We start from the raw sequence: 27,011 nt of genomic DNA on the forward strand, positions 1-27,011 counted from the left end.
GCGGCATTAAGGAGATCTTCCCAGACCGAGTTATCCCATTCCTTTTTTGCACTAGAGAGGAGATTTTTGTATTCATGTCTACACTCTCTTACCCTCATCTGATCCTTGGATTTGACTGCATTGATTAAGTTACTTTTCGCTAGGCGACGCTGTTTATTGTACCATGGTGTCTCTAGTTCGAGTTGCCTGCTTATGTTACTTTTGTCATTGCTACATGCTTTGCTCAGGAGGGGAATTAAGGATTCTTCCAGGTGGTTGTGCATTTTAAGGACTTCCTGGGAACCCAAACACAGATTATTATATAAGGGAATCGTGTCTGAGAAGGTGTTATAAATACCTGCAAGTATATCTTTTTTTGCTAGTATATGTGGCCACTTTATAGCCCTTCTGTTGTTGGAGACCTCGACCTCTCCCACCTCCCTGATAAGTTCAATTTTCCCTAATGATTTCAAAAAAGGGTTAGAAATTAACCCCAGTTGTAGAGGGAAATGGTCGCTTTCAGGCCTATTCACAACTTTAAAGGTCAACAGTAGGTGCCACAAATTAGTTGAGATCAGCATAAAATCAATCAGTGATTTGGAAATCCCCTTACTATATGTATAGTTTGCAGGTTTATCGGGGTCGAGACGACCATTACATGCCCTTAGGTAATTAGACACAGTTAGTTCGAAAATCTGCATAGCTGCCACTGAACCTCTAGCTAGTTTGACACTGTCTAAAGAGGGAATGTTACAAGCCCTATCTTCATTTTCTAGTAAATTTTCAAGCCCAGTTATAGGTTCAAATTGGCAGTTAAAATCCCCGCCTATAATAATTTGGGAGTTTGATTCTAAGGTACCCAGATACGAACTTAACTGTTCTACGATCATAGATTCCTTATTCTGGGGATTGGGCCTGTTATATATATTTATAAGGTAGACATTCCCCATTTCCTTCGTGGACATCTTTACCCCAAGCAAATCATTAGAACCAAGATACAAAGGTGACACAACAACATTCAGGGATATTCTTATCCAAATTATTAAACCCCCTGATGGTCTACCTCTTGTAGACGCAATTGCCCCACAATGAAATGCTTTATAACCAAGTCTATGTACCATATTAGTTGCCCAAGTTTCCTGTAAGAGTATGATATCATGCTCTTCCATGAAAGAACTCCAAATCCTGTCACAAAGATTCCTTGATACCCCTGCAATATTCCATGACAGAATTGTTATCTCTTGCTTCATATTACATTGTACAAAACTACTGGGGTGTACATTATGTGCATTAAGTGTTTCCACCCCTTTCATTCCGTCCCGGAGCCCACTACTAGACACTGAATCCGTGAGTACTGGTAATGACATATTTCGATCTAATACAGTAAGAACATCCACAGATGCCCTCTTTTGGGATTCTTTAACAGTACTACTAATTGATATTTCAACATGTGTGTTTTTGACTAATTCAGTTGCAGGGGCCGTTTCCCAAGATCTTACACATGATCTTACACATATGTCCTTTAATGGGTCGCTGAATAGGGGGGAAGGATTTTCTCTGACTTCAGGCTCTCCTTCTTGTCATCGACCCCACCATGACCAGTTTGTATCCACTCTCGTGTTCTGAAATTCCACTACACCACCTGGTGTTGGGGGATCAAAGAACGAGTACCTACTACTCATTGTGCTCACACACGGTTGGCCTCTATTGCCTGATGTGGGTTGTTTTGGATAAAAGTAGCTAAGGTCACTGGATCCAATTCCTGAGTGTCCTCTCCGGTGATTTTGACCGTACACAAGGTGGGCTACCGAAGGATCTTTAAAGTTCACCAAAATGCAGTCCCCCCTTATGTCCTTTGGCCTGCTGCCCAACCAGTTGACTCTTCGAACGTGTATAACCTGACAATTAATAGTATGTGGGAGAGGTCTATTTTCTCTTAACCAATGTAAGGTCTTATTTTTAAGTTCGTCATAGGTCTCCCTTCTATCAGGTTTCAGGGGAGGGACACCTGTAAGCACTACCACATACGGTTGGCAACCGGGTGGAAGGTCGGCATTTGGAGCTTGTTTTGGCATTGATTTGCCTGAAATACAATCAACTACTGAGTCTTTAGTCTTAGAAACACAATTTGTTGTTAAAGTGGGGGTTCCTATCCCTTCATCAGTTCTCGATGGCACTAACATTTGAGAGGTGATAGGCCGGTCTTAGTTGTTAGTGCGTCCTGTTTTCCTTTACGTGGCGCAGGTTTTGGGGGGACAGCTGATTGAGTACCTCCATTATTTGGCAGCACCCCAGCAGGGGCTGCTTGCGATCCCCCCGAAACAGCATTATCCTTTTTCCGGTCCATCACCTTATCTTTTCTTAGTGCAGGGGCGACGGGTCGAGTTTGTTCTGGTGGTTTAGGAGTTATCGGGCTTTGTTCTCCCCTAGTTGTATCAGTTCCAATTTTTGAGTGTAGTTTAACTAATGATTTTAGTGCAAAGAAGTTATCAAGTGAAGATTGTTAGAATTTATCCAAGTGCTCCGAGAGCCCTTTCAGTCTTTCAATCACCGGTAAAATCAAAGTTGCCATTAATTGTTGGATCTGCTCCATCACTGGTTTATCTACAGAAAGATCCTTTGGACAGTTATCCAATGCAGTATCTACTGGAGGACTAGCTGAAGCATTTGCAAGGTCTCCCTCTTGCCGGTCGCTTACTTCTGCCCCTGTCATCTTAGTCTCAGACCCTGTAAGTTTGCAAGGGATGCCCCCGTTCGTTAAGTTTCTTCGCATTCTTTTAAGGGCCTTTAATCTGTAGCCCTTGCGTGGGGTAACTAATCTTTTCCTTTTTAGTGCTACACAATTTGCCTTTACCGGGGAGGCCAGTGAATCTCGTCGTGTCGGTGCATCATGAATCATTATCACAGGCAGAGTAGATGGATCAGTTAATGTTCTGGATATGTTATCCGATATTACATTAGCGCTACTTGGACTCCTGTTTGTTGTATCTGGGTCAGGGATAATATCGAGATGACCATTGTCTACACCTGAATCAACAATACAAGACTGCATGCTACTAGGTGTTGTAACAAGTAAAGGTTCTGCTGGGATAATGTTAGTTGGAGATATTGCCTGTGCCAATGTTCCCAGGGAAGAGCGCTTGTGTGCAAGATATTCCCGCGATAGTCTTCGCTCAGCTAAGTTTATCTCCTTCTCAACAACAGAAACAGCACGAGTTATAAAGTTGTCCATAGTACCTAATGTGGAATTTCCCCCTCGCCTAGAACATCTACCAGAACGGGTAGCCATTGGAGGGTAGGGAGACATGAGGAAGTCACTACAGGATATTCGGTGACTATGTGGCAAAATGACAATATTGATGTTTTACCTGAGTGGGTCTTAGAGGGGTGGCCCGTCCCGGCCCCTGCCGGCCCCGTACGGCCACAGACGGCCCGCCCTTTGCCCGGGCTTCGCCCGGCGTCCCGCTTGCGTCCCGCAAGACGGGCCCTTGTCGGATTATATAGGTGAAAGGCGGTTGTGGGCGGGGCACACAGGGGGGCGCTGACCGGATGTTGCTTGGTCGAGCAGGGACTCCTGGGATAGTGAGTCCCTGCCGCGCTACTCCCCTGCAGCCTCTCTGCCCCACAGCTGGTCAGCACTCACGGCAAGCGCGGCAAGCGGGCAACAAACAGCGTTGGTGGGTCCTCCCACGAAGCGGCTCCCGCGGAGCGGGAGCGGCGAGAAGCTGCAGGTAAGGCAGGTGGCAAAACAGCAAAATGTCCCCACGGCGTCCAGTACTTCCACAAAGGGTCACGCAGATTAAAATACACCAGGCTCCTTCATGCTCGTATGCCGGTTGTGGGCGGGGCACGCAGGGGGGCGCTGACCGGATGTTGCTTGGTCGAGCAGGGACTCCTGGGATAGTGAGTCCCTGCCGCGCTACTCCCCTGCAGCCTCTCTGCCCCACAGTTGGTCAGCACTCACGGCAAGCGCGGCAAGCGGGCAACAAACAGCGTTGGTGGGTCCTCCCACGAAGCGGCTCCCGCGGAGCGGGAGCGGCGAGAAGCTGCAGATAAGGCAGGGGGCAAAACAGCAAAATGTCCCCACGGCGTCCAGTACTTCCACAAAGGGTCACGCAGATTAAAATACACCAGGCTCCTTTATGCTCGTATGCCGGTTGTGGGCGGGGCACGCAGGGGGGCGCTGACCGGATGTTGCTTGGTCGAGCAGGGACTCCTGGGATAGTGAGTCCCTGCCGCGCTACTCCCCTGCAGCCTCTCTGCCCCACAGTTGGTCAGCACTCACGGCAAGCGCGGCAAGCGGGCAACAAACAGCGTTGGTGGGTCCTCCCACGAAGCGGCTCCCGCGGAGCGGGAGCGGCGAGAAGCTGCAGGTAAGGCAGGGGGCAAAACAGCAAAAGGCAGGTAAGGCAGGGGGCAAAACAGCAAAATTTCCCCACGGCGTCCAGTACTTCCATAAAGGGTCAAGAATTCTAGAAACGTCGACTTCCATCCAACTGACCAGCTAGGACAACTCTAAACTAACGTGATAGTGTCCATACACTGGTATGTATTACTTCTGGAACACTTGACCTTACACCAAGGCCGGACCAGTACTAATTTGTGATATTGATGTATATTTGTCACATTACCCTGTCCTTGTCCACAATCCCCACTCCTTAATCACTATCACCATCCTTTCCTTCATCCCGCCATCCTGACCACATTTCAGTTTTTTTGCAAATGTTCACAATAATTTTTAAATAAAAGAGCAACTGCGTTGCCCAAACTGATAAATCCAAATCTAATGCAAATAAACAGCATGAAATTGCAACAGGGACTTCTAGAACTCCTAATGGTGAATGCGAGTAAAATTGTTTATGTTGTATGCTAATTATGCAACTAGACACTCTTTTGTGTTGTATCGCACTTTTTGTGCCCTACGTACAGTTTGGTATCACAAAAGGGGCTGCTGTCAGGGGGCTCACCCCAACCCCTCCCCAGCTTCACATGCAGATGGGTGTTGCCACACACACTGCACCTGCCTGCAGGGGGCATCCCTTCTCCCCCTTCAGAGGAAAGCTGGGTCAGCCACCTGCAGTGAAAGGATGACCAGTGACTTCAAACAGTCTGCCTGCCTTTTACTATTTCACTAATGGTCTGTTTCCAGTGCAGGCTTGAATTCGCGGCTGTACTTGGAAAATAAAACTTTTTTGTAATGGGCAGTCTACACTATTTCCTCCAGGTGTACCCAGTTAAGGATGCATCATGGGGCAACCAGGGACAGTGCACCTAATATATAATTTGAGCCCCAGTAGTCCTGAATCTGGCCCCGAAGGGCTTTCACCATATACACCCTACAAGAGATATTGGCTCCAAATAGGAGAGAATAATTTTCGAAATGCCATCTCAATATTTAGAACTTAAACATCTATTTAAATGTGATACTAATTGTATCCATTTCCATTGGTGCCTGGTACGTATTAAAGGGTCTGCCCAGGTCATAGGTTTATTCAAGTGTGAGTCATTATCTATTTTGGAGCAAATCATTTATAATTAGGGCTCCCGGTTTTATGGTATTCATTTTTCGACATTTCCATCTGTATTTATCCATATTTATTTTTTGATAACGTTTTCTGTATTTATCCATTTTTATTTTTTGTTTTCTGTTTAAATGAAGCTGCAATGTGTATTTTGCCACATATATATATACTCGCATTTGAATGGCCAAAAGGTTTCAGCAGTATACAGTGCAATAGCGTTATCTGACAACACTTCCATTGAAGAATAGCATAAATAACTGTACATCTGCACTCAAATAATCTTAATTAGGAAATTTATTGTCATTTTTTCATCTCCCCTACCGCTCAATCTGTACACCTACTGACCTGGCACTTATAACTGACAGTAGAAAAAATCATCCAAAGAAGCCCCATTTTATGTATTTTTCTGTAATTAAAAAAAATACAGACAGGAAAATGAATAGTTTACTGCCTGTATTTATCTGTAAAAATCAGTAAAAATGGAAAACCAGAGCCCTATTTATAATAAGCTTCCCTGCTTAGCTTGTGGTACATGAACAAAGAATAATCATGCTGCCTGTGCTGCCTTTGTGCCTCTCGTGCACCCATGCAACACTAGTCAAGACAAATGACTAAGGTTGGACTTATGTAAGCCCAGAGTCTTCCCGTAGTGGTCACATTTCACTGTCCAATTCCCACTCAGCATCAAAGCACACTATAGGAGTTCCAAAAATAAGTTGTGATAATCATCGTCTGTAGGTCATCCGAATCAAGGGGCACCGTCATTTCTCCAAGTATCTACACCACAATTGACTATCGAGCTCCACCTCAAAATAGCAGTCATCAGCCACTTGGTCTAATACATCTCCATCAAGCCATCATATTTATTGCATGGCTTACCAAAACATATTGCTCTGGTTTTAAAGCATTGTATGGTCTCCTTGTTGGCTTGATGTACTACAGTGCTGTTTGTGTCTGGTCAAAAAAGACAGTGTAATCTCACATTAATGCAGGGATTTAATATTTGCCCAGTTTATGAGGAAAGGTACTTGCCTCAGGTAGAACTTAAATAAAATTAGATGTATGTTTGTGGAAAAGTAACTGAGCAAAATACACCTTTACTTAATGCTGAGCTTAAATCACATCACTGAAGAAATCAGACGATTTGGAGCAGTCACATATATAAAATCTGCAAGCCAGTGAACAAAGCCCGGAGAATGCCCAATCTTAGGAGTCTAGACCATAGCACACATCTGCCAACGTGGTCGAAAGCAGTTGGAAAGTCTGTAAACAGACACTACAGTGGCGTTAGCTTCTGTTTAATAGCTCTTGAGCTAAAGTAGGCAGAACCGGACAGATTATGAAGAGCAGAAGAAGACTTACAAAAGTCGGTCAATGCATTCAGAAGAATGCTCTTGCTTTTTCTGCAAAACAGAGTTCCTTTCAACAAAAAAACTTTGTAATGTACCTTACTGATGGTGCACAGCATAGACAGGAGCTGGTGACTAAGAGAGTCCCTGTGTCCCTCGTCTTATGCAATAGAATCAAGTGATTGTGCTGGTACAAACCTTGCCCTCAGTAAACCTCTGCATGTCAGTATCTTCAGCATTGAGACCCACCATCAATTACACCTGAGCAATGCTAGCTCAGCCTTCAGGGCCAAATGCTCTGGGTGGTTTCATGACACTGATTGTTTTTTTCGAGATCCTCCATCGCATTGTCAACATTGCTGCTGTTTTCTAACATCTCCAATGCTATGTCTTTACCGAAATACAATTGAATAAGATGCTTCTATATATTCATTATGCCACACTTTACTATTATCAGTTTTGCTTGCTTTTTAAACTAGACTCAGCTTGTCTGAGAATCACTAATGTCACTGCGAATGAGAATTTGTGGCTCATACTCCTCCGTAAATGCCACCAAAACTAGAATATTTGCATAACCTTCAAGCTCCTCACCCAGGCACACAAGGCACTCCACGACACCGGACCAGCGTACCTCAACAGACGTCTCAGCCTCGGACTCCCCGCATCCGAAGAGTGACCAACGCCGGCAGATCATTCTCCCACCTCGCCGCCAGGACATGAAACACCCTCCCCATTCGCCTACGACAAACCGAAGACCTTCTAACCTTCAGGAGACTCCTCAAGACCTGGCTCTTCGAACAGTAGCAGCTTCCCCCCCTAGCACATTGAGACCCTCACGGGTATGTAGTGCACTTTACAAATGCTATGATTGATTGATTGATTTGCATAGTAGATTTCACTCTGCACATGTATCTCTCTGGTTGATGCTGAATAGCTCATTAGAGAGAGGGATAATGAGGAATCATGAAACAGTATACATGCTCGCTTAATACTGCAGCTGTAAACCATAAAGAGTTGACTATAATACTGGGATAACCAATATATGTTAAGGAAATATACATTCGGATAAAGACAATGACATAAGATTTACATTAAAATTTGATTTCTAGATCATCCGAAAGCGATTCCACCTGCATAATAGAAACGTGTTTGAGGGATTGTCTAAGGCTCAACAGAACACAGATGGTATGCAAGTCTGAATACTTGTCAATGTGGAACTTATTTATTTATTTATTTTATTTTTATTTAATGGGATTTTATATAGCGCAAACTTTACCTGAAGGTGTCAGAGCGCTTTACATAAGAACCAGTTGCAAAACATAAGGACTTAGGATTGCATGCATTACATAAAAGATACAAAAAGAAAAAATTGCAAATGTACAAGATGTAAAGTCACACAAGGAAGAGATACAAGCAAAAAGAAAAATTGCAAATGTACAAATAGTAAAGATACAAATGGATATACTCTAAGAGTCACATAGGAATGGTAGAGAGTACAAAGGTCTACTGCATATACTAATGATTAGAGTTATCTCTATATACATATATATATATATATATATATACACATAATAGATGTTCTCAGGTCAAGACCCCCCCCAAAAAAACAAAAAACAGAAAAGCAGAGTTCCATTAAGTGGGGTCGGAGGGGGGACGCAGTCACAGCACCAAGAGAGGGTGGGAGGGATACAAGGGTATGGAGAAAAGGGAAATCAGAAAAGGGAAAAAACATTTGAGGATCGTCAAGGGGAAACGAGGAAAAAGGCTAAACGACAAGGGAATGGACAAGATGGCGGGTCGGGGTCCAGATAAGAGAGGAACACATGAGTTATTATGTCAATGAAAATCACCACTGATTTGCAGCAATTTGAAACCCATTAATAACTGCATGGCCAAAGGCAACAGAGATATAGCATGTAATGTTATGCTAACACATTCATTTAGAGATGGGTGACAATGAGAAAGCAGAGTAAAATCAGCAGTTCCAATGCCTCATTTAGAGGAGGGAAACCACTACGTTTCTGACGGTGGAGGTCCAGCTAGCTCCTCCTCGTTACTGGAGGGCAGTTAACTGTGGGACTTCCGGTATCATGACACCAGAAGCCCTGCTCTATTTAGGCTATTTTTTCCAACACTGTTTGTTCCTGCTGACCACTGCCATGCATTTATGCATCAAAGTGCCAACAGCTGCTTTGGACCTCTGTGAAGGCTGAGTGAGAGTTTTAACCCCTTGCACGCTCATGACGAGCTCAGCTTGTCATGAAGTACACCTCTTGCACGCTGATGACGAGCTGAGCTCGTCATGAACCGCGGGGTTTTTAAATCTTTAGCGCAACGCGGGAAAATGAGCCGCACGGATGCGGTTAACAAATGTATTCCTTGCTATTGCAGCAGTAGAAAGGTAATACAGCAATTTTGTACTTCTTTTGGTAAAAATGACCAGATGCTTCAGTGTGAATTAAAGTATGCACCCTTCTCCAGAACATATTAGATGTAAATTGAATTGTTTTACAGAGAAACCTAGTATTAAGAAATAACACGTGTGCTGATAACTGCTTCATGATGTGGGAAAGAATTAACAATAAAATTCATACTAATACAGAACCCTTGAATTAATTTCCTTACCTTCAGTGAAGGACCCTGTTAGAGATACCACAACGAATATTCTTCCATCTGGCTCTAAATCGAGCTGAAACAAATGAAACCACAAAAATTAGGGATTTCAGTCCCACAATCCACTAATCATAAAGTTTCTGCGGCATTGCCTTCAGATGAATTCAAATATTACACTCGCTTCAATTTGACGTTTCCTTTTGACCCGGTTTGTGTGGTTGTGCATGTGGAAAAAGATATTCAGCAAAACTTCAGAGCATAGTCCATTAGTAATGTTTCGAACCCATGTGAAACTGGAAACGTGTAATACACGATCAATCATACCAGGAAGTTCCCCTCTTTTTTGTTTATCACTAGACCTCATTGTTACTTTCTCCTTCCTGTCCCACTATCCACAAGTCACACAGTTGACTAAACCCATCTCAATATGACATGATTTGTATACTCTTCCCAAGGCTACCCCCTTCTATTCCAAACCTTATCTTTATTTTACAGTGTACAAATGTTCAACATACCTACCTCATCCCTTGACAGCACCCCTTGGCCCATCGACTAAAATGTCCACCCCTACTCCTTTCAAAACAAAAACTTCAAGCAAGCATTTCAACTCAAGATTTTGACACTTTGTATCCAGGACATCCCTGGGTGACACAAGAACTTCATACACTCAGGACCTCTATAAAATCTCACTCCTTTCAGACTGCAGACTACGCACCTTCCTTGGAACTCTTTCATCCTCTGGCGGGAGGGAGAGGAAAACCTAGCAGTGTACACTCCCGCCTGGTTCAATGCTTCCAGTACTCACTACTTAGTGGCATTTATCTATTACTGATTGGCCAGCGTCACACCACACCACGGCCCCTCCCCATTTAAACACCTACGGGGCGCGGACACAAGCCTGTCTGCGCCCATCCGCGACAGACCGCTGACTGCTACCCAGATTTCTGTCTCATACCCACCACATGTTGAGGACCGTTCATGAGATAAACAGAGCCACAATGCTAACTTATACTAGCGGGGAACTAAAGAGATGGAACCCTGGTAGAGCTGTTAAGCTACAATCGAGCCCCCAACTTACTCAGTCACCAACGCTCCCGGGGAAACTTTCCCTCTGGGAGTCGCATAGAAGTTCCCTCACATCCATCATAAAGGGTAGTACAGAGACCGGTCTGCTAACTGGTTCGTTAAAATCACCAGTTAGGAATGACCCTGTAGAAGGCGCGATTAGTTCCGCACTCTACCTGAACGCTCGTTCCATACCCAAACATGTTACGGAGGTCTGGAGCTTACTTGAGGCAGACAGGCCGGAACTCTGCTTCTTTACAGAAACCTGGCTCCACAGCATGGCGGCCTCAGACGTAGCGGCTGCCTTTCCTTCTGAATATTTGTCACAAGGCTGGACAGGGTGGGGAAAAGGGGAGGTGGCTTAGCTATTGCTGCTAGATCCCCTATTAAGATCAAGGTATTAGAATCTCTGTCCTGCCCCACACTCGAAATTATGATCGTGAACGTGCAGCTTCCCAATTTAGATAACTGGCGGGTTGCACTAGTATATAGGCCCCCGGGTACTAAAACAGGCTTTGTTAATAAATTATTAGAAACAGTAGTTACCCATGCCCTAACCACAGAGAATATTATTTTATTAGGCGATTTTAATTATCATGCAGAGCTTTCCGTCGATCCAGAGACAAGTCTCCTAATAAGGACTATGGAAAGCCTTGGCCTGTCCCAGCGAGTCAGTGGCCCCACCCACCGTGCAGGCCACACTCTTGATTTAATTTTTACGAGCTCCCTTAGATTAAGCATTTCGGATCCCCTCCCAATGATCTGGACGGATCATTATCTTTTAAAGATTAACCTCCTAAGTAAAACTCGGGCCATTCCTGTGAGTGGCCTAAGAATGCGGATCCGCCCATGGCGGAAACTTACCTCGGAAGCATTTTTGGCTCATTTTAAGTATGAAAATAATTTGGCTCTCCCACTAGAGCAAAGGGTAGATAATCTGGAGTCTTCCATTTTACAAACCCTAGACCATGTCATTCCGGTAACCACTGTTAAAGCCAAACTGGTGGCCTCCCCCTGGTTTACCACTGATCTTAAGAAAGTGAAATTGGCCAGTAGGGCCGCAGAGCGAACCTGGCGGAAAATCAGAACCGAGGAGGACAGAGCTAAATATAAGTTACTCCATTTAGACTACATGAAAAAAATAAAATCGGCAAAGAAAGAGTACTTAACGCAGCGGATAAAAATCTCAGCTAATTCAAGCAGAGAATTATTTAAAATACTGAAGGAATTTACGTCCCTCCATGCTGAACAATCCCTGTTTACCCCTTCCCAAAAATGGGTTGAGTCAATGGCATATTTTTTCGAGGATAAAATCAACTTAATATATTCCGCTTTCCCTACCTCTGATTTGGCCCAACCAATCCCAGATGGTTACTTGGCGACGCCGCAATCTGAGATGGTTGATAATCAAGGTCTATACTTGACAAAATGTACGCCGATTACGGTCAAGGAGACTCTTGATGGTCTTAGTAGAATAAAGTCAGGCTCCCCAATGGACCCTTTCCCGCCACGACATTGCACAAAAATTATGCCTCTGCTAGCTGAGCCTCTTACAGCTATCTTTAACGCTTCCTTGGAGCAAGCTGAGGTTCCCTCTAAGTGGAAGCAGGCCCAAGTAAAGCCCATCTTGAAAAGCCATCTGACGATCCTGCTTTACCTGTCCACTACCGGCCGATATCACTGTTGCCTTTCTTTGGGAAGGTGTTGGAACTCCTTGTGAATAACCGACTGACAGCCTTTATAGAAGCCAGTGGAGCCCTTGATCCCTCCCAGTCTGGCTTTCGGGCCGCGCACAGCACTGAGACCGCTGTAGTCGAGATTGTGGATAACATCAGACTCACGGTGGATAGGGGCGATTCAGCTGTACTCATCCACCTAGACCTCTCCGCAGCATTTGACACCATCTCCCACGCTATCTTGAAACATCGGCTGTGGGAGATTGGTGTCCGTGGAGGGGCACTGGGGTGGATTGAGGACTATCTCACTGGCCGCCTCACCACCGTTCGAGTCGACTCCCTCGCTGCCCGGAGCTGTCCGGTTACGGTAGGCGTGCCTCAAGGTTCGATTTTGAGCCCGCTGCTTTTTAATCTGTATTTGACACCTTTGGCTAAAATAATTAAATCTTTTGGCTTTGGAACAGTGTCATATGCAGATGATACGCAGCTGCTGATCACATGCGGCGTTGATCCTGCCGATACCTGCCTACGTTTAAAAAAATGTATGGTTGAGATCAGTAGCTGGATGTGAGTGAATAAACTCCAACTCAATGCGGGCAAGACCGAAATAATTCTGTTCGGTAAAGGAGACAGATGTTGGACGCCAGAATGGTGGCCTTCTGAGTTGGGAGCTTGTCCGGCCCCTAAGCCGGTAGTCCGCAACCTTGGAATCATTATGGACAGCGCTCTGTCCTTGAAAAATCATGTAGCCAAGGTGACGGGCACCTGCTATGGTATAATGCGCGGCCTCAGAAAAATCTTTAGATGGCTCCCGCTTGAAGCCAGAAAGCCATTGGTTCAGGGCCTGATCATTAGCAATCTTGATTACGGTAATGCCATGTACTATGGACTGAATGAGGACCTGTTGTCAAAATTACAAACCTTGCAGAATACGGCGTCAAGATTGGTGCTGGATTTGCCGCCTAGAACAGCGTTCGCCCCATGTCTGAAACAACTACACTGGCTGCCTGTACGGCAAAGAAGTCAATTTAAGATCCTATGTTTGACCCACAACGCACTGTACAAAAAGGGGCCTCGGTATCTTAAAAAAAAACTGAACTGGTATGCCCCCAAGAGGGCCTTCAGATCTAGCCTCAAGTCTCTGCTAATGCAACCCCGCGTGCGAACCTCCAGGCATGGACAACGTTCCTTTTCATTTCTTGCACCTGCCCTTTGGAATAAGCTACCTCTCCACCTTCTTTCCATCAAGGAGCATCAGCAATTTCGCAAAGCCTTGAAAACATGGCTTTTTCCCTACCTAGCATGTGGCCCGTCTCTTTCTGTTGTGATGCCCGCTCAGTGTTTGTCTCCTTCCACCCGGTACCTATGCTGCAAGCGCCTTGAGACCTTGCGGTGATAATGGCGCTCTATAAAAACGTATGACATTGACATTGACATTGACATTAAATCCTCACGTTTTATAAAGGACTGGTTTCCATCCCCTAAACATCGCCTCTTCTTAGCTTTCTCACTTCTCTCAGTTTTCAAAAACACTTGAGCACCTTGCTTTCAAGAGACTGAATTGAACCTTAACTCAGATCAACAATACAGACAAAATATATTTTAAACCTCCATAAGTACACCAAATCGACAATACAGATCAACAATACAGAATAAATACATTTTAAATCGACGTACATACATAACAATCAATTTTAAGAGTTATACCAAAAACATTTAGAATGTTTAAAAATATAATAACAGGCTATTTCATTTGGAGGGGACAAAAACAGGTTAACTCATCACAAAGTTCTATATTGCATTTGTTTTTAAACATAAGCGTGGACACAAATACATTCTGCGCAATGAGCTTAGTCCAGGACAAGCATAGAGTGCATATATACCATCTTCATATAGAAGGCAAAATGATAGGTCATAAGGCTGAACCACCTATTTCCATGTTATTGTGTTTACTAGAAGATTTAGCATCTGTAAATAAAAGCTGCATTCTCCTTCACCATGGTCTACAGTGTATGTGAAATGAAGCTGTTTTTTGTTTTATTAACGGGCTGTCTGTAATTGTTTTATACATTTTCAGATTGAGACAACGGTCGCTATCAAGTTTCATACTTAATAGTGAGACTGCCTCTTTTGTCGTTGGCTATAAGACCAGGATTGTAGCAAGCCAAACAATTTCAGTGCACAAAGCAAGATTACTCTAAAAGTGCTTTCTTTGCTAATTCTATTAAAGACCACTTGCTTCAAAATTTGTTTCAGGGGTCTGTCTGAGGCATACATTAAACAATAGCTGCATTGGGTAACCCCTGCAAGTGCTGAAACATAGATGCTGGCTAATCGAGTTTCAAATTGCAATGCTTATCCCAGAATGGGAGACCCTAATGTACAAAACATCAATCGTATTTATTTAACAAGCATTTACAATGGAATAGGTCTCGCAATGACATTATTTTGAGCTATTGGCATTGTAAATGTCATTGTTTTGTTATTTTTCCCTTCGTGAAGCATTAATTTCTGTCCAGTGTAGGCGCTGCATAGAATGGCAAATCGCTTCCCCTTTTTAACATATGTGGAAATTAACTCTGGACGTGAAAACGACAAAACATGTCTATCGGAGGGTGACTTCAGCGTCTCTCTCATTGGCCGGCTATCAAGGCAGAGAAGTCACTATATGGCAGCAGTTTTTCTTAAACCAGCGGGGAGGGTGCCTCGTAGCACCCCCTGCTCAGGGAATAAAAATCTCGCACATATAGAAACGTGGTGCAGAGACAGAGCAGAAATGCACTGCAACTCTGCGACTGCCTGGCGTTGAATGTGGGGAAGGGCTATTGGCTTTGTCAATGCTTTTTAATAAAAGTTTAAAAATTATCAAAAGCTAGTGCTGTGCTGGTGCATTAAAAGATCACAACTACAGGCTCCTCGAAAAAATATTTCCACGCAAGAGCCCTGCATGGCAGGGGGAATAAAGATATATCCTCTTATTTCGATAAAAACACTACAGAAGGCAGCTGGCTCTGGAATATCTCAGCTGGGCCCTTTAATCTGCAGAGCCCGGCCCTAGCTGACCCTGGTGTCTGCACAGACCTGCAGCTGCGCCCCCACTACGGGCTCAGCTTGCGTATTAAGCTGCCACAATGGGAACCTTTTCCATTAATTTAAACGTATGTCAGACTAATTTAATTTTCTCCGCTGCTTCCAATATCATGTGCTGTAGTGATCTGAACCCCAGCTCTTGTCACCTTTAAGCCAAACAAAACACTAAAGAGGGGGTTGATCCCATTCTCAGACCTTGCAGCCGGAGAGCAGTGGCGCTTTCAAGCGTCTGTGTCTCCCTTCAGAATAATGTCTCTTCGGCAGCCTGGAAAAGGTCAGGAGAGGAGAGAGGTGGGCTTGTCTCTAGGAGGCGTGGGTTGACAAGTAAATGTACTCGAATGACAATCATGCCTTATAGGCGAACGATGCGCTTCACCAATAGAAGACAGAAATAACAAGTTGTCGATCATTCGACCAGGGGACTGGCATGCAAACCCTGTCTTTTACACTTCTCGTGTGTGATCTTGTACTATCTGATGTTCCTCAAGCGTCTGAACTTTTGAAAGAATATGTTATGTTATGTTATGTTATTATTATTTCTAGAGCGCACAGCTGCCCCAGCAAAGGGGCGTCCTGGCGCTTGAACAGGTACTGAAACATAACACACAGAAGGAATGGGCGATTAACCAAGTACAGAGAACAGGAAGGTTTTAATAGCACGCCTAAAAGCGGTCAGATTATCCAGAGCACGAATGTGCACCGGTAGTGTGTTCCACAGACCAGCGGCAAGCACTCGAAAAGAGCGGGCACCCATCCTACTAAGTTTGAAGCGGGGGCAGGCCGCAAGATATAGAGCCTCCGATCTCAAGGACCTCGAAGGGACATAGGGGATGAGCAGGTTGGCAAGTGCAGGCGGTGAAGAAAGCTTCATAATTTTAAAGGCCAGACAGAGCGATTTAAACTTAATTCTTTGCCTGACCGGCAGCCAGTGAAGGGCAGAAATAGTGCTGGAGATAGGGCAATGTCTAGGAAGACCAACAATGGCCCGTGCCGCAGCATTCTGTACCCTTTGAAGCCTGGATGCCTCAGCCTGGTTTATCCCCAGCAGCAGCGCACTGCCGTAGTCCAGCCGAGATAAAACCGTGGCTTGGACCACGAGCTGCCGGGTGGAGGGATCAAAAAACTTAAGGACCGATCTTAAGCCTCGCAAAATGCCATAGCAAGTGGCTGCAACCTTCATCGTATGACTCGTAAAGGTAAGCGCAGGGTCCAGCCAGACTCCTAAGTTCTTTACTTCGGAAACTGGAACGGGAGTGACGCCCAATTCGGGAGGCCACCACTGATCTCCCCAGAGCTCTGAATGTTTCCCCAAGACCATCACTTCAGTTTTTTGGGCGTTCAGTTGTAAGCAATTGGTTCTCAGCCAAGTTGCTACTGCCACTAGTCCTGCTCGGAATCTGGGGGCATCCACTTCAGGGTCTCCACTCAGTGTCACCGCTAGCTGCGTATCATCGGCATATGAGGTCATCGTCAGACCCCATTGTTTGACGATCGCAGCCAGCGGTTTCACATATAAGTTGAACAGAGTGGGACTCAATGAGGAGCCCTGTGGAACCCCCAGATCCAGAGGATGAAAGGTGGACTGGCCAGGTGGTATGGACACCTTAAAGGACCGGCCAGAGAGGAATGAGCAAACCACTGAAGAGCAGTCCCCGCTATGCCAGCTTCCTCTAAGCGCCGAATCAAGACACGGTGGGACACAGTATCGAAAGCGGCCCTCAGATCTAATAAAAGGAGCGCCGCCGTTCGCCCCGAGTCGAGCACCACACGAAGGTGCTCGATCATGTAGAGCAAAGCGGTCTCGGTACTGTGTCCCGACCGGAAACCGTTCTGACTCGGGTCCAGGATATGGTTACGGGAAAGATGGTCAGCTAAGATGGAATTAACGTGAGCCTCAATGACTTTGGCAGTACAAGGAAGAAGAGATATGGGGCGGTAGTTCTCAGGCAGGAGCGGATCTAAATTTGCCTTCTTCAGGACTGGGGTGACTACCGCCTGCTTCCACAAGGAAGGGACCGTTCCAGAGGCTAACGACAAATTAACCAAAGAAAGTATCGGAGCGCGGCACAAGGGGGGGAGAATCCTGATTTGATCAGGCTTCAGGGGACCTAAAGGAGAGCCAGATTTAATCTTGAGGCTCAACATATCAAAGGCCTCCATAGACAGGCTCGGCAAAGAGGTCAGAGTCTCACAAGCCAGAGAGTTAGGGCCAACTGGCTCTAGGTCAAGCAGAGACAGGTCAAATCCTCGGTAAATGGTCTGCACTTTCTCTAAAAAGAAAGATGCCAGACTTTCACAATGGGCATCGGTGCAGATTTCTGCCGAGGTAGCCCTTTTATTTAGAAGGTCTTTAAGGACCATAAAAATTAATTTAGAGGGGTTGGAACTGGCTTGGAATATATCGCAGTATTTAGCTCTATGAAAGTAAAACTAAGCAAGCGCTCGATGATTGCACGTTTTCAAGACTTGGGATTTCCTGTAACAACCAAATGTATTCTGGGAGTGTTACTCCTAGGTCGCCTCAATTAAATTACATTTCCAGGCTAGTCGGTTTGTGACTGGACTGACATAAGGTGTCCCTGGGGGCACTGAGCCATCTGTTCACTCGTTAAACAAGTGAGGGCCAGGGTGAGAAGAAACACGCCAACTAAAGATAAGAAATACCTTCACAACAGCCGAAAAGCAGAGGATCCAGTCCAGATGGACCGGACGAAAAGGAGAAAAGGCGGAAACAAAAAAGGCTCAGTTCCAATCAGAGACCACCGTTTTACATAAACGATGACGCCAGCCAATGAAAATGAGGGACAGGGCTTCAAGTCCCCTTCTGAAATCTCCTCATCCACAATATGTCTCGCAGAGCGAGGAGTGAATGCGTGCTGCAACACTAGGCGAGACCTAAAAAGGACCCGCATATAAATGCATTAAAGTCTCAGACATATATTAACGCGGGAAAAATGTTAGATTTATACATTTCCAGTTCAGATCAGATAAAACCTTATTTAATCTGTAAGACACTGCCAGAAAAGCACAGTACAAATGCTTCAAATGTTATTAATAAAAGACAATTCCAGATCTCATTCAGTCAGCAAGTGAATACGTTCAGAATAGGACAATCTAAAGTAAAAACGTACAAAAGGTGACGCCAACAAAACACGAATACAGGCTCTTAAAAGACCATTTGCTTTGTGAGGGCACACTTTAAGAAAGAGCAGGCACTGCTGTAAAGTGTCGGGGAACTCAGAGATTGCAAATATAACAAAGCTTCAGCACTTCTTCTAATTCAACAAGTTCTAATAAGTGGGGGTAAAAATCTTTTGGAGTAGGCCCTATAATACTCACAAAATGAAGTGGAGCAAAATCTGGGGTGAGGACTCATCACAGGGGCAGATCAGCAGCTTAGTGAAATCAAATTGGCCCAACAGGAAACTTAATTGTCACATAACACTCCCAAACCTAAATCTGGTGAACAGAAATCTCTCACAGGTAGTGTCCATCCATGACAGGTAGGGTTCCATATTAAGGGTGGTTTCCAAGTTAGCATACTCCCTGACAGAGGTTTTAGATGATTCACATACCTCCCTTTGCAGTCTATTTCTAGTAAGGAACACTTTCCTGGCCCAAGTTAGATCAGCCTTAAATATACTAGGAAGGGGCAGAAAAGAAAAAGGTTCAGGTCTCCCCAGATCCGATGTTACTTTTTTAATGCATTGTATCCAGCGAATAGCTAAACCTCTATCACAGGCAAGGCAGTCCAAGATCACCTTCCTGTTCAGACCAGCATGTGAATTTGCCTAGATAGCGCACCTGAAGGCAACCGGGCTAATTTAATGGTGTCAATTACATACCCAATACATAGCTCCTGGCAGACGATGTCGGTGGAACAGGCTAGGGGTATGCCCAGAAGGCGATGCTGAATCCTGTTCTCTTCAGTTTGGAGGGAAGAGATGTTGAAGTGCCCAATATGCCTGTCCCCATAAGTGAGGATGGGGAGGTCTTTGCTCCTAAGTACCTCCAACAGGGGGGCCATGGCCTTTCTGCCAATGCAAGAGGCTACGTTTTAAATATAGCCCACAGTTCTGGCAAACATTTGGGAAGCTATCTGCTCACAGGGTCCCCAGTTTCCATTGGCATCAAAAACACCCGCTGATAGGAAAAGTCCTGGATGGAGGTAACCTGGTGGCCTAGGAGGTATACACTCCTTGGTTTCATTTATTTGGGGCTGCAGAACATGGTATAAGTTTTTGAGAAGCTAGTTGTAAGGCCCAAAGACCCCATAATGCCACCACATTTTTGGAAGAGAGTGTTTAATCTCTTGTGTGTTCTTCCCTTTAGAACAGCATTATCCGCATATGGTAATGCAGTAACTTTTTTCCTGCCCACCACCGGGACATCAACGCCGCCTCAAGACCGTTGATAGACAACAGAAAGAGGATTGGTGCCAGTACACACCCCTGACGGATGCCATTACCCAGTGAAAAGCTGGGAGTGTGTTCGCTGGCAAGACTATGCCTAACAGACACTAAAAGATCACACTGAAGGGCTCACAAAAATTTGAACGAGCCCAAGATCCTATCCTAAATAACTCAGCAAACCCCACAGCTTAAACCAACCCACACTGTCGAAGGCACTAGACAGGTTCATGAAGACCAGACAGATGAAGTCATGCTTCACAATGCTATACTTACTAATAAGCAGGTGTAAATTGAGACATTGCTTCACCGTGCCCAGCCTCTCACGAAAACCATACTGAACCTCCAAGAGTGTGTTAGTTTCTGTGACCCATACAGTAGATGATCCATAACAACCCTTCCTGTGATTTTTTATCACAGAATCCAATGAGGATGTAGAGCGGTAGCAACTTTAACCCCTCGGCTGCGGCGGCGATTTTGCGGAAGTGCGACACTTCCGCAAAATGGGCGGGGCGGCGTCGGCCATTGGCCGACGGCAGCACCAGCGAGGTAGTGCTGCAGTTGGCCAATGGCCAACGGCAGCATGGAAGGGTTTAAGACTGTGGATCACCTTTTAACCGCATGCGTGCGGGCGGAATTCCGCCCGTACGCTGGGTTTTGCGGAAACGCATGTTACGTGACGAGCTGGGCTCGTCATGAGCGTGCGAGGAGGCTACGCCATGACGAGCCCAGCTCGTCATGAGCGTCGAAGGGGTTAAAGACAGGTATGATAGTGGCAGTATGCAACGTATTTGGGAGACCACAGCGGGTAAAGGCATTCAACTAATTGCAAAGTAGTGGGGCCCACAGGTCTGGGTAAAATGTATATAAGTGCATAGGGGCCCCATCCCTTGTTGATGGGGACTTAATGGTGGCTTCCCGGACATCATCTAAAGTGAATTTCATAGAAATTGGGTAAACACTTCAAACTCCTGAATACCCCAGGACTTGTCAGATCAGTAAAGGACCCTGAAGGGGCTCACCCAGGCCTCAGACTGATGGTAGTGATGACTGAGGAATCAATGCACCACTAGCACCAATTTCCCTAGCTACCCTCCAAAAGTTTGTTGAATCCTTCTGCCTGCAAGACAGAACCACCCTCCCCCAGTACTCCATCGCGGAATTTGGGTAATTTCGCGTTCCGCGGAGAACGTGAAATTGCCCAAAATTTGGCATTCCGCGACTCTGTGAAATTTTTTGCTTGTTTGTGTTCTCAAAATGCGTGTTCGAGAGAGATTTCCCCCCGACCACGCAAACAGCACTTGCGAACAGGAAAAAAGCATCGCGAACAAGCAATTACGCGTGTTCGCGGAATTTCTGCATGTTCGTGGAGATTTTTTTACCGTTTCGCGGAGATTTGCTTAACGCGATTACGCAAATTCCGCCCACCCCTAGTTAAGAGTAACATGAAAGTTACAAAAACATAAGTGTGGCTGCTTTCAACTTTCATGTAGGCCAATTGTGGGAGTGTAAGAATAATGTGCCACTCCATAAAAGAGATGCAGTGACTCATTATGCTTTTGTTACCCTTCGAGCACAAGTTCACCTGGCACACCAAAGTAGTGATTAGGAGCCATACCATAGCTAACTAAACTGGTAAAGACCGGGCTTAATCCAGTCATGATCCTTAAGAACATAACTTGTACAGGCAAGGAGGGCAAACTCACCCTGCAAGGTCTTTGGTTTTTTCAGCCCTGCTGCAATCCAAGAGCTGAGCCTCCTCCTTCTCAAGACAATGATATAATGCCCAGAATGCAGCTGGGTCCTCTGGTTGCTTTCAGCTTCCTGCTTTGGCCACCAGCATGGTATAAGTGCTGAACATCTTAACAGCATTTGGTTCACTCATCATCTGGACACTGAGAAGGAGTGCAAATTCTCTTTTACTTGGAGACAGAGGAGGGATTTCAGGGACAGTGTAAACTGACTTTGTGTTTTCAAACTAAACAACATTAAGCTGCATAGTTTTGAAGTATCTGGGGTTTTCAGAAAGATATACTGGGTAGAACTGGGCATAGGCTGTTTCAATAATGAAGGTGGGATTAGACAACAGGAAGGCTCCTCTGCCGAACATAGACTACTCTTTGGGTAGTTCATGTAATAAAAACTGGACCCATGTCCACTGTGCCTGAGTTTAGATCCGACTGTCATTTTTGATTCTATCAATTCAGAGCTGTCTCAGAACAGACAATAATATGCACGGGTAGTTTGTGCAGTGTACTTAGTCCTTGGACAAAATGTACAGTGGTATAATAATATGCCTACGAAGAAATTAATTTTTTAGCAAAACACTTTCTAAGTACACTTTCGCATGCAAGCAAAATGTGCTAATTCATTGTCTAAAAAGATGTCAAACATAAGCATGAACATGTCAAAATGGGAGCGTTTGGGCACGGGCACTATTAACCTCATGACACTTGTAGTCTCTATGACCTTGCCAGTCTCTATGGCCTAAACATATATCGCATCGCAGCTATGTCAGTTTACTTTGCCCCAGTATGCAAAAGCCATTCATGTAATATTTTCCACATTGACCCATTTGCAACATTTCATACCACGTTTGATACTGTCTTAGTATGTACAGTAAAGAGTCCCCCTTCCCTTGTCCAACCTACTGGGCCAGCCAGTGTCATGTTAAGGATTTTGGAGGCCACAGGGCAAGACATATTTTGGGGGGGCCAGTATTGAATACATTTGAATTGTATTACCCATTTCCTCCTATTTCAAGCAACAGGATGCCACACTATACTAAATTATAGGTTGAACTTTAACAAAGTAAAAAGAAACAGTTCAAATATGCTTTTCACAAGACCCCAGAAACTCCTTAAGATGACACTCGGTAGAGAGAGAATAATGGGAATAGGCAGGCTGAGAGGGAGAGATGGAGAAATAGAACAGAAATAGAATAGACAGAGGTTCAATAGAGAGAACGTTCACTTTCTGTGGGGGTTCCTTGGGAGGGGGGGCTGGTGCTAGTAGTGGTAAGTGGGGGGAGGGAGGACTTTGGCCCAGAGGGCTGTCCACCATCATGTTCTGCCCTGCTACGGCCTGTACTTTGCTTAACAGTATTTGCCTCTGCAAACACAGAAGAGGATAAGGCAGCATGGTTCCACAGATACATTGCCATCATAATCTGGTTCTGATAACACGTTTATAACTCTGTCTCTCCTTCTTTCCTAGGGCTGGAATTATCTGCCTTGACATACTGCAGGCACAATCTTCTGGGCTGCAACTAAATGAACATGCCCTCAAGGAAAGCCACTTTCTCAGGGCTAACAGCTTTCATGACTAGAATGGGGGAGGGTCCTTCCAGTATCCATAGGCACCTCTGCAAAGCCTTGCTTCCTCTGTGATCCTCCCTTCCAATTCACCACTGCGTGCAAATTAGTTGAATATGTAAGGTCGAGGTAGGTGTTGATGTATATTCTGTGCACCACATGTGGCATACACTCTCTACACCACATGTAGGTTGGAGCTATTTGGTGGTGCCAGGGCTAACCATAAAGATTCAGAATTTATATTAAGCAGTGCTCTATAGGCAGGTAGCAACCGTTCTACCACCTGGTGTTCATATACTTGCCACTTCATGTTGATGGTGATTGTGGGTGGCCTGTGACACCAGTGGGACTCACATCCCTCACTGCTCCTCATTATCAAAGGCAGGAAGAGTTGATTTGCGTGGTAGCTGCACCATTAACACAAGTCCCATCGCTTGGCTGTGACATCACTGTAAGACGTTTTGATATTGTAGTGGTAGAGGTGTCTTAGATCACGTTGCCTAAGTTGACATCAGTATGTTTCTGCTCTTAATCTGAATTTTGGGTGCAAGATGCACCATGGGATGTCCCCTATACAAAACAAGATATGTATGATGTCCCACTGGACTCAATTAACCCATGGGAAAGGGGCTGGTTTTCCCTATTATGGAAAGAGGGAACCTACACAATCACTCTTTGCACACCTGCATGATTCCTAGCTGTGAAACAGTGGAGTGCACACAGGAATCACACAGATTGTAAATCAGGCTCGTTTTACGGCCCAGAGTGCATAGTTTGGACTCCTGGGCTATTTTCACTCTGCAAGTCATCACCGTCTCTCAAAGATAGAAGTTAGTAAACCAAAGTCTCTAATTTTACACCAAGCAGAAAGGTATTACTGTTGTAAAATGCAATAATTAACAGTATTGTCAAAAAGAAATGAAAATCTACATTTTAAATATAAATAAAATGCACTGAGATACCTAAATCCAAGCCTGGCGACATACATTTTAAGGGGCCTCATTTGTGAGAAGTGTTGCATCGATGCGTGAAAGCAGCGATATAACACTTCCCAGTGCGCTCTCCTTGCGACATGATGGATACGTCATATTTACAGTATGATGCATCATGTCGCAAGGAATGACAGCTACGTCAGTATTACTGACAAATCTGTTGGCGCAAAAGTGGCGCATTGCTGGGGTGTGTCTGAAAACAGATGCAACTCCAGCAATGTGTCCTTTCACATAGGGCAAGGTCCATGTGAAAGGGCCTGCGTCACCCTTACACCTGCCATGAGTCAGGCGTAAGGTTTTGACGCATTGGCGTCCTAGATGTGGCGCAGTGAAATCTTAAAGATTTCACTGCGCCACTCCTACGACCCTTTCTTGCGGGGGAACCCACACCCTGCAAACATTATACCAGATGCAGGTATAATGTAGCGCAAGGGTTTATGAAGATACGCATCTTCCTAGATGTGTCACTTCATGAATATGGCGCAATCATGGTGCATTATTTATGCCGCTTCACAAAAAGTGGTGCAAAAGTGATGCAGGGGCTCATAAATAAGGCTCAGGGTTCTTGGGATGTCTAGTGTCAACATTAACAGAATTCACAGAGACCTGAGGAGTAATCGGTCTTAAAAAGATGTTCGTTTGCGTTTGTGGTGCCCAAGTTTGGAGGAAAATGAGCAACCTGGGCATGGGTGTCCTTTTCTTCTCTCTGTTTCTTTCTAAAGACACTGCATAATTTGTATAAATAGATAAATAAGTAAAGTAAGTAAGCACAGGAGACCAATCTTGTTGTTGACCTTAGGAGCCTGTGAATATTCCAGGTTTGCTGAATTCAGGCCCTGCTTAATTGTGATTAAACCTTGTTGGAAATGGCCCTTTTTGCAGGGCTATCCCCAAACGTTTTGCTTCTTCCTCCTATTTTTTCTTGACTTCTTGGTGTTGGCTTTATGACTCTGGGCACTTTACCACTGCTGATCAGTTCTAAAGTGCATATGCTCTCCCTTTGAATTGTGTATGGATTGGTGATTCATGATTGGCATATTTGGTTTACTAGTCAGTCCCTAGTACAGTGCACTGTGTGTGCCCAGGGCCTAATAATCAAATGTTGCTAGTGGGCCTGCAGCACTGATTGTGCCACCCACCTAAGCAGCCTGTAAATGTAACTCAGATCTGTCACTGAAATATCTGTGCGCATGTCAACTTGGCAAGTGCACACCCTTGCCAGGCCCCAACCTTCCCTTTTCTTACATGATAGCCATTGCTAAGGTAGGCCAAGGTACCCCTGTGGGCAGGGTGCAGTGTATGTGAAAGGTAGGACATGCCCTGATGTCTGTGGCATGTCCTTATAGTGAAATACTGCCAATTTCGTTTTTCACTATTGTAAGACTATCTGTTTCCTAGGGATAGAATGGGAAGTTTGCTTATAACATCTTATAAACATCAGCCGCAGCCGGTAATGGGAGTACCTGCCGGGCAGTGACGTGGGGAGGGGGAGGGGCAGGGTGGGGGGTAGTAATGTATGGATTACAGACTTTAACAGGTAAGTAAACATATAAATAAATAAAACGAATTTCGTTGCGTGCACTGCATCGCACTTGGTGATGCAGTGCACACAACGAAAATCGTTTTATTTATGTATATGTTTACTTACCTGATAAAGTCCGTAATCCATACATTACTACCCCCCACCCTGCCCCTCCCCCTCCCCATGTCACCGCCCGGCAGGTACTCCCACTACCGGCCGTGGCTGATAAACATAATTAACAAGGTAAAAAAGTTAAGTTTAGCATGCCTGAACTCAGAATGTTAAAATGCATCTTTTAGCGACGGTGATTTTTACATGTTGTGTTTGAAAATATCACTTTTAGAAAGTAGGTATTTTCTTGCTTAGCCATCAGTGTGTCTCTGATAGGATGTGTATTGACTCTCTGGCTTTGGAGTGACAGGGGCTGCCGTGATGCAGTGGCTTCAGAGAGTCTGGATGAGTCAGGGCTGGGCTGAATAGACCTGGGCTGCATTTAGAGTAGGGGGAGGAGATTTCCTTTCACCTGAATGGGCCTAGTCTGCCTTCCACAATGCTGTCTCCACCCCCTGCTAGGAAGCTGTAGCAGAGTGGATAGAAATGGTTTTGACAGAGAACATGGCTTCTCTGCCACCAGAGAACAAAGGTGTTTGTAGTATAAATATTGGGGCCCAGACCCCAGAACTGGAGATCATCCCTGGAATTCAAGAGGTCCCTTTGCCAAGGAGAAGAGCTGGAAAGACTGAGGAGACGTACTGCCCCTTTGCTGTGTGGGGTTTGGCTGAAGTTGCTGTTTCTGCCTTGGAAAGGAGAAGGACTTTGCTGTGTGCTGTGTCCCCTGCTTGAAGGAGATCTCCAACGGCCTGTGTGTTCTGGCCTCCTGTTCTAAAGTCTCAGTGACACAAAGACCTTACCCCCAGCTCCCCTGAACTCTGCTGCTGTGAGTTCTGACCTGTCAGGAGGTGCCTGTGCCAGTATTGGACCTCTGGAGGTTGTTGCTGCTGTTTGGAATCTGGGAGAGAGAAGGAACTTGAAGAACTACAAAAATGAAGCATGGCTCTTCTTACGGCTGTTTTTCAGACGCATTTCCACAGCACAAGAAGAATTTCCATGCATCGTCACGCCGCTTTCGAAAACCGAACCAGCACCTGTCGCTGCTGCAAGAATCGATGCATCGAGGGATCGCGGCTGAAGAAAAACGCTGCTGTGCCGCCCGCCGCTGCATCGATTACCAACACATTCCACATTTCCACGCATCGCACCTGTGCAGCAAGTTTTATCGACGCATCACCGCCCGGAACGGAATCGCCACGAAGACTCGACGCATCACTTCCAGACCAGATTTGACGCATCACTTCTCCTGCGTGCAGCAAAACTCTCGCATCACCTCCCCAAGGTCTCAGGAACTGATGCATCTCTTTGTTTTCGATGCTTCTTCACTCTGCGGCTGTTTGTCCTTGTGAATTTTGACGCAACTACAGGT

At 45.2% G+C, this 27,011-nt stretch overlaps 1 protein-coding gene across 1 annotated transcript in view; it reads right to left on the reverse strand.

Annotated features, from left to right (window-relative positions):
* The window catches only part of PRKCH (protein kinase C eta), a 667,780-nt gene that overhangs the window by 395,482 nt on the left and 245,287 nt on the right, over window positions 1–27,011 (reverse strand). Inside the window, exon 2 of the mRNA XM_078660335.1 lies at window positions 9,476–9,539. Coding sequence (XP_078516461.1) covers window positions 9,476–9,539 — 64 coding nt within the window. The remainder of the gene's footprint in view (window positions 1–9,475; window positions 9,540–27,011) is intronic.

Source organism: Lissotriton helveticus, chromosome 9, assembly GCF_964261635.1.
Source record: "Lissotriton helveticus chromosome 9, aLisHel1.1, whole genome shotgun sequence".
Classification (NCBI taxonomy): domain Eukaryota; kingdom Metazoa; phylum Chordata; class Amphibia; order Caudata; family Salamandridae; genus Lissotriton; species Lissotriton helveticus.